The sequence below is a fragment of the Seriola lalandi genome, unplaced genomic scaffold (assembly GCF_002814215.2).
Source record: "Seriola lalandi dorsalis isolate HSWRI2012SDOR001 ecotype SW California unplaced genomic scaffold, Sedor1 jcf7180002054654, whole genome shotgun sequence".
NCBI lineage: Eukaryota > Metazoa > Chordata > Actinopteri > Carangiformes > Carangidae > Seriola > Seriola lalandi.
The window spans coordinates 781,513-789,221 of record NW_019525207.1 but is presented as its reverse complement, the minus strand read 5'-3'; the positions used below and the strand labels follow the sequence as shown (position 1 = coordinate 789,221).

General features: G+C 39.3%; 1 protein-coding gene across 1 annotated transcript; it reads left to right on the top strand.

Moving 5' to 3' along the window:
• The first annotated feature begins 1,576 nt into the window (after positions 1–1,576).
• On the top strand, positions 1,577–6,281 carry LOC111665522 (histone chaperone asf1b-B-like). The gene is made up of 4 exons (XM_023420562.2): positions 1,577–1,886; positions 3,403–3,518; positions 3,720–3,896; positions 5,084–6,281. The coding sequence occupies exons 1-4, from the start codon at positions 1,778–1,780 to the stop codon at positions 5,279–5,281; spliced, it is 600 nt and encodes a 199-aa protein (XP_023276330.1). The 5' UTR covers positions 1,577–1,777; the 3' UTR covers positions 5,282–6,281.
• Positions 6,282–7,709: the final 1,428 nt, after the last annotated feature.

The following is a 7,709-nucleotide window of genomic DNA, read 5'->3' as shown; positions in this document are numbered from 1 at the left end:
TTAGTGTTTTTAATTGCTTAATTTTTCCACTACTCTCAAACTTGGAGTGATTTAAGAAACAAATATATGTACAATGTTTCATTGATAATGTTGACATGCTAGAAGTGTGGCTCCACAGAAGTCGATGTCACATGGTTGACCCAACATTTTGGTCTCAATATGATTGGTACAGATGACTTTAATGGTTCCCAGAGGATTATGATAAGGACTTCATATCTTGATTCCCTCACTTTTCCACTTCCGTCAGAGTGAGGTTCATATTTGTGGCTTTAGTGAAACGTCTTAGAGGGAACAAACGATCTCCTGAACCTCTCTGTTCGAGAGGCGTTTACTGCAGCTGTAGCTGCTTCTGTCTCTCTCTCTCTCTTCTGCCATCCAGCTATACAGCAACTCAGCCAAAGGAAGTGGACTGATTTAATTATTATAGTTTATTTATTATTATCTGTTATTATTATTACCACTGAGCTATGATGATCCAGCAAACTGTTGGATCATCTGGCGGCAAACACATAAGTGAAAGAAAATTACTGTGATTTTGGCTAAATTACTAAATACTTGTAAAATGTTCACTCAAAGAGAAAACTAGAGGCAACAGAATACCTTTCTCAATTTTTGCTCTCACACAGTGCACAGTCTGCACAGCTAATTCATATTCATGTTAGCTGCCACACGGATTGATTGAGCTGCTCTTTCACCTCTGTTCCTCTCACTGAACAGAGTAGACACAGAGACAAGTGAGCCTCTCACTCACAGCAACGTACTAGCGACTCTCTGGAAAGTAGCCTAGGTTTCACTCGAGTTGTCACTAGCCACTTTTTTTGAAAAAAAGTCACTAAACTGGTCTGAAAAGTCACTAAATCTAGTGACAAAGTTGCTAAATTGGCATACAATTGACCTTACTTGGGCAGCAGCTACATAGTCAAAGCTGTCAAGCAGCTCACTCTTTTTTCAGAGCTCCAACTTCAGGTGGTTGATATCATCCCATAACTGAGAGTAAGTTAAGCAAGTTTGCAGTCCACACACACAGCTACAATAATAGATGGTCCAAGTGTAACTCATAAAACAACACAGAAAGTAATCCAATAAAGGTTGGAAAGTAGAAAGATATTGATGAAAAAAGCTATAAGGATGGAGAAGCCAGACAAAACACTAAGAGTCCTCAAGAGTTCAAATAAAAACATACAGAATTTCAGGTAAACACTTGTCGAAACCAAATGCTGCAACGTTGGATGGTGTGTCCAGGTGGGCCATGCTGGGGGTATAAAGATCATGACTGGGTCTGGGTGGTTAATTAATTAAGTAGTTAATTAACAATACTTCTATCTACCTCTATACATCTGGGTGAAAAAAACAATAACAATTCTGCTGCACAATAAAAAGGTAGTACTGTGTTTCTTAATCTAGTCCAATCCTTGTTTTTTTTTGTATAACACAAGAAAAATGTGAACATATCATATCATAACACCATCCTTTCGACCTGTTGTTTAACAAACGAACGTTTGGGGGCAGCAGCATAATGCGATGAAGCGGGTAGTCTGCCAGAAATAAATACGGCGAAGAAGTCGGTGACGCATTTCCGCTTACAGCCCAGCCGCCTCGCAGTGATGTCGATGATTTTGGAGAAGAAAAGAACCAAACTTTAACTGACACACTTAAAGACAGGCAACTTGAAAGCGTGTGGAACAATCCGGGAACACAGAGACAGTACTTTGTTCACGTAATAGAAAAGCTAATTATTTTCCTAGGTTGAGGTGCCTCAGAAGATAACGTTACCGCTATGGCCAAGGTACAAGTATTAAATGTTGCTGTACTGGACAACCCGAGCCCATTTGGAAATCCGTTTCAGTTTGAAATAACGTTTGAATGCATGGAGGATTTGCCTGAAGGTGGGTATCGTCTACAACTGCGTATACCAGTTAACTTACTATATGTGAGCTGATGTTAGCTGTTGAATACGAGCTACCATTGGGCATTCTGCTTTTGTGGTAACTTAAATTCTGTGGGTAGATAGGGTTCAGCGTGAGTAATTGATAAACACGTTGTTTTGTTCGATGACACAGATATTTGCTGTAGTTTGGGCGAGTTAGTGACATTTCATTTGACAAGTTGTTGAAAATTGGCGCTGGCGCGTTTGTGCCCAGCGCCCCGCCTCCTGCATGCAGTGATTGGCTCAGAGACGTTCCTCGGAGTTATTTCCGGGAGGCTGATTGGTTTATCACCTTATGTTACTGTAGCAACAGACAAGCTGAACAAGTTGCCGCGAATCGCGCGGTGAGACAACAGGGACGCAGTAGCAGTGAATGGAAAAAGATATAGAGAGTACAGCATTAAACATACGAACAGGCACGAATATAGTAAATACTTAATCAGAATAAGGAAATGTATGAACAAATGTACAGTTCTACGACCAGTAGTCAACCAAAGGAAAGAAAAGAAGAATAAGAAATCAAAATAAATTGCCTTGGGCTAAATGTAAGGTGCATGTTAAACAAAAATATAATGCAAGCAAACGTTATATGTCTTAATTGCTTTTGTATTTTTACTGTAATGGTGGATGTATATTTTCTCATTTCTATGATGAAAGCAGAAAAAAATTGTTAATTATTATAAAAGTTACTTTTATGGATCTGAAATTTTGCAAAATAATGCATAGTCCCATTTAAGGGAAAGATTATTACAAGCTTAGGACATAATAACATTTAGTTCCTTCCAAAGATTTCTGGAAAATGTGCAGGCCCAAAATAGATGTGTGAAAGTATCTGAGTTTGAGTTTTGCAAAAAATACAACTGGGGTTTATTGTTTTTACAAATCTTGTCAGGCACTGACTCATAGGAAACTGTCTGTGAAATAATTTAAAGGGGACCTCTTTTACTTTATTAATCAGGAATCTATATGGCAGCATCCAAACCCCTTTCCAACAAATATTAGAATAAAATTTTCTCCAATGCATGTGTAGCTTTAAGTAAGTTCAATTTGGTCATCTACAACCATATTAAAATCACCTTCAATTATAATAACTGCATAAGGAAGCTTATTTAACCCTTGATTAATATTATTTTCTAAAGAAGATGATATTTGGGAATTTTCATATTTTTAGTTGTAACCATAAACGAAGCTGCTGTTCTTGTCAATACTGTAAAAAATACTTGAAAAGATCTGTCTCCATGTTGTGCTGTTCATTTATGTATAAAAAGGGGCACTGTGCTTAGGTATCTCAAAGCATCTTGTGTGTGTGTGTGTGTGTGTGTGTGTGTGTGTGTGTGTGTGTGTGTGTGTGTGTGTGTGTGTGTGTGTGTGTGTGAGAGAGAGAGAGAGATATAGATATATTCCTTACAAAACTGAGAAAAATTCCTTTTAAGAGTTTGCCACTCCTCACTGATGTCCTGTATGTGTGCTGTCAGACCTAGAGTGGAAGATCATCTATGTCGGTTCGGCCGAGAGTGAGGAATACGACCAGGTCCTAGACTCGGTTCTAGTTGGCCCGGTACCGGCTGGCAGGCACATGTTTGTGTTTCAGGTGAGTAGGTTGTAGTCACATGTTACCTCTGATCCTGTTTCTAAGTAGATTTCTGTTTTTAAAAAAAAAAGACATGTGCATAAATGTATTTGATATCCTGGGTTTGGTTATTAGTGTGCTCGGGGCTGCATTAATGGCATGTTTACTGTTGTTTGCTTAGATGAGATTTCTTCCACTTTGTGTTCCTAACTGTGCTCTCAGGCAGATGCTCCCAACACAGGGCTGATTCCAGAAAGTGATGCGGTAGGAGTGACAGTGGTCCTCATAACTTGCACCTACCGTGGACAGGAGTTCATTCGCATAGGTTACTATGTTAACAATGAATACACAGACCCTGAACTACGGGAAAACCCACCACTCAAACCAGACTATGCTCAGGTAAAACAAAAACAGACACACACACTCAATAGATAACATTCATTTCTATCATGGATAGTGTAGTGTATGGAAACTGTTCACAATAATCTGTATATACTAGACTGGATCACAAAACAGATCTCAGTGTTTCATTGTTGTATAATTTAAAAAAATAAATCAGCAATGTCCAAGCTGCAGAAAGTATAAACATATGGTACAGTACATCGGCCATGCTCGTGAAAAGGATCTATTAAAATATATACTGTTTTCTGCTGCCCTCTGGTGGTGTGTACGGAAGTTGCAGGCAAGAGTAGGTTCAAGAAAAGAGTACAACATGACCTGTTTGAATTAAAAAATGTTCTTTTCTTTACCTGCTGCAACAGCGTGGATGGTATTGTTTTTACTGTGTGTCTGTGTGTGTGCGGGTCAGTGAAACTTTACAGTTGTGTAGTTGAGATTAAAATGAAGACAGAGTTCGACGTTGGGTGTGGTTTGACCCATGAGTACTGAGTATTCATGTAATAAATTAGTAATGGTTAGTACTCATGTAATAATGTAGTAATGACTACTGAGTACTCATTGCAAAATGGTTTTGTAGTTGTTTTCTCATTACTCTAAGTGAAGTAGCAGTTCAGGTGTTTTTAGGTGCATTTTCATCATTTTAATACTGTGTCAGCAAATTCCAAGTGATTTATGAATCCATAGTAATGATGTTTCCTAGTAACACTAGAATTAGATTTCATCTTTCCTGTCTCACCCTATTTACACAGTGTTCATTTAGCAGCAATACATGGCTGGCTGTGTTTTCGGTCTTACCCTCCAGAAAGTCAGGATCAAATTCTCCAGCAAAAAACTGACCTGAGTTTGTCTCATGATGACCCATGTAATAAACTGTAAAACGAAACACCCTCTCCACTTTGTAAGCTACTCCACTTGCCTCGACCAGACAATATATTTTCTTGTCTTTTTTTTTTTAATTTTTAATCAGTTGGTTTGGAAATTACACATTGTTAACAGAGTCTGCATTACAAGGGGGTGTAGAGTTTGAAAAATGCAAGTGTACACCAGGCAGGAAGGTTCTGATAAAACTGTTGTATTAAGGGATCTTAATATAAGATAATAAGAAAATATAAGATTTTTTTTTTTTTTTTTTTTTTTTTTTTTTTTACAGAATTTTGATATTTCACACATTGCTTTTATCCCATCAGCTCCAGAGGAATATTTTAGCTTCCAACCCCCGTGTCACCCGCTTCCATATCAACTGGGAGGGCTTGGCGGATAAAATGGAGGACAGCGAGAACGTTGACCCGTCCCCCAACATCAGCGGCATGCTCCCTCCATCCTGTATACCAGGAAAGATGCCATCTCTTGGACTGATGCCAGACAACTCCATGGACTGCATGTAAGAATAATCAGATTAACATAATGGACATGAAACCCTTCTTCTCTGTACACTCACCCACATCGCAAACACACATTTGGACAAGGAGGCCATGGATGTCTCTGTGTAACATGTGGACATTAACAAGAAGCACGGACATGGCAGCAAGGACACTCTTTTTATATGACATACACGAATGGGATGGATCTGGAATATTTGAAGTGTTTTTCTTTCTTCTGCTCTCTCTCTTTCAACACACGGAGATCAACACAACCAGCATTGCCTTATTTTACCGTATCGCTGTCTTAGATTATAATGAAGTTGAGCCAAGAGAGAAATTTTGAGTCATCAGGGTGAGGCTATCTTAAGACAAGACTGCCATGTCCTCAGCCCTGAGACTTGCAAGTCATACTCATACACCAATGTTGATTTATTCGGTACCCTTTCTGTGCTGTTCATTTTGTCCTCTTGAGCACAGATCCAAGCAATGGGCAGTACTCTGTATATCAGAATAGGTGTAGCACTAGCTGCTTATAGTAAAGCAGTGCATTGTTCTGAAGGTTCGTGTCATCTGATGTAAATTAGCAGCATCTGGAATAAACAAATCTTGGGTTTAGAATATGGGCAATCTTCAGGGGCATGTTGCAAAAGGCAGCTTTACTTGCAGTTAGCTGGATAGCTTTTGCAGTGTACGATGTTGTACTTGCAGGTTTTACCCTTGTGTTGTCCGGATAAGTAAGTAAACCTGCTGCTTTGAACAGGCCCCAGTTCAGAACACGTTTTCTAAAATGTTACATAAGATGTCTGTCTGTAATTAAGCACAAAACATGGATGTTAAGGAGATATATGGATGCTATATTGCAGTCAAGTTGGTTTGATAATTTAGGCTTACTGTTAATAATGTTTACCAAGTGCTTATTTTGTCTTCAGGATAAAAAGACCTATTTTCTTTTTGTACTTACTATATATTCTCTGCTTCAGTATCTGTTACAACAGTGATGGGTTAATAAAGTTTGTTTTGTGGACTTTGTGCTGCTTTCCTTAAACGGCTGCTTTCCATCTTGACTAGTGAGAAAAGAAGCACGGCAACACCAACAAGACTCAGCGTGTCTGTGTGTGTCTGTCTGTGTGTGTCTGTATGCGTGCATCGACCCACTCTTTCCCCTCCCCTCCCTGCCTCCTTTCTTTTTTCCAATTTCATTCATAAAATGCAGCAGCATCACGCCACCATTTTCACTCTAGCCTCATGTTGCTGGGCAACTGCAGCACAAAAGGGAGGGGAACTGTCTGCTCACCCATTTTATCTCTTAGTTGAAGGGACTAACTCCTCCATCCATCCATCTGTTACTTCTGTCTGCTTCTCACATGTCTACACTGCTTAGCAAGACTCTGGATGGGTAGACCCAGAGGCAAGGTAATAGTGCTGGAGTCTGGGGCTTACAAAATATGCAACTAAATCCATGTGCAGTACCACCTGCTTTGTAATAGCTACCTAAAGTAGTAATCAAATGATAAGTCGATCAAAAGTGAGTTAATCAAACAATTGTAATTGTGAAACATTTGCATGTTCCAGCTTCTCAAATGTTAAGATTTACTCTTCTTCCCTGTCTTGTATCACCCTGAATATCTTTTGGTAAGTCTCTGGGAAATTGAGATGGGATATGTTATCACAATTTAAAGACTATATGATAATGAAAACAATTTAGGTACAGCCCAAGATTGTAGTTTTGAAAAATGCGTGCCAAGAAATGAAACGACTAACCTGACAGTTATCCAGAGCTCAGGCCAGCACTTATAAACATTGCTCAAAGCTTCTATAATAATTTTTAGAACAGACTGAAGTAACTTAATATCTAACAGTGACAAGTGTGGCTTTTACATGAGCAGTTGGGGCCCTTTTACATAATAATGCAGGTAGCTGCGGAGCCCTAATATGATGGTGTCAGACCCTGCAGTAGCTGTGAGGATCTCATGTGTAGCATGGGTGTTTGTTCTTTCCATTTTAAATTCATTTTTACCAATTCAAACTCAAATTATTATTGAAATTAGATATTCAGATGCAAATCTATGTGAAATTGTGCCTTTTGAGGTTCTGAATAATAAAGGGTCCTTGGGCATCTGCTGCACTCGGCCCATATGTAATCTGACCATAAAAGGTCGTTGGTATACACACACACACACAGAGTCAGGTAGACAGACAATATGTGGCTGTCCGTGTTTTCATCCAGCAACGATTGTAAATTGATTTGTATTTTATTTCATGTGAGTGATTCATTTCCCACCCAGATAACTCTTTCCTGCATCCACGGCTGTCTGCGATCTGTTTAGAAGTCCTGCCAGCCAGACCGCGCCGCGCGTGCGTTAAATTCTGACCAACATTTCTAAAAATAGCTCGCGGTTGACGTCACTTAGCCAAACGTGTATCAGTCGCTTGGCGGCGATTGGGGGGGGGG

What these genes read in the sequence shown, in the direction of transcription:
- LOC111665522 (XM_023420562.2), top strand. Translation starts at nt 1,778, where the DNA reads ATGGCCAAGGTACAAGTATTAAATGTTGCTGTACTGGACAACCCGAGC. An exon ending in CATGGAGGATTTGCCTGAAG is followed by an intron (nt 1,887 to 3,402) that starts GTGGGTATCGTC and finishes GTGTGCTGTCAG; the next exon opens with ACCTAGAGTGGAAGATCATC. An exon ending in GGCACATGTTTGTGTTTCAG is followed by an intron (nt 3,519 to 3,719) that starts GTGAGTAGGTTG and finishes CTGTGCTCTCAG; the next exon opens with GCAGATGCTCCCAACACAGG.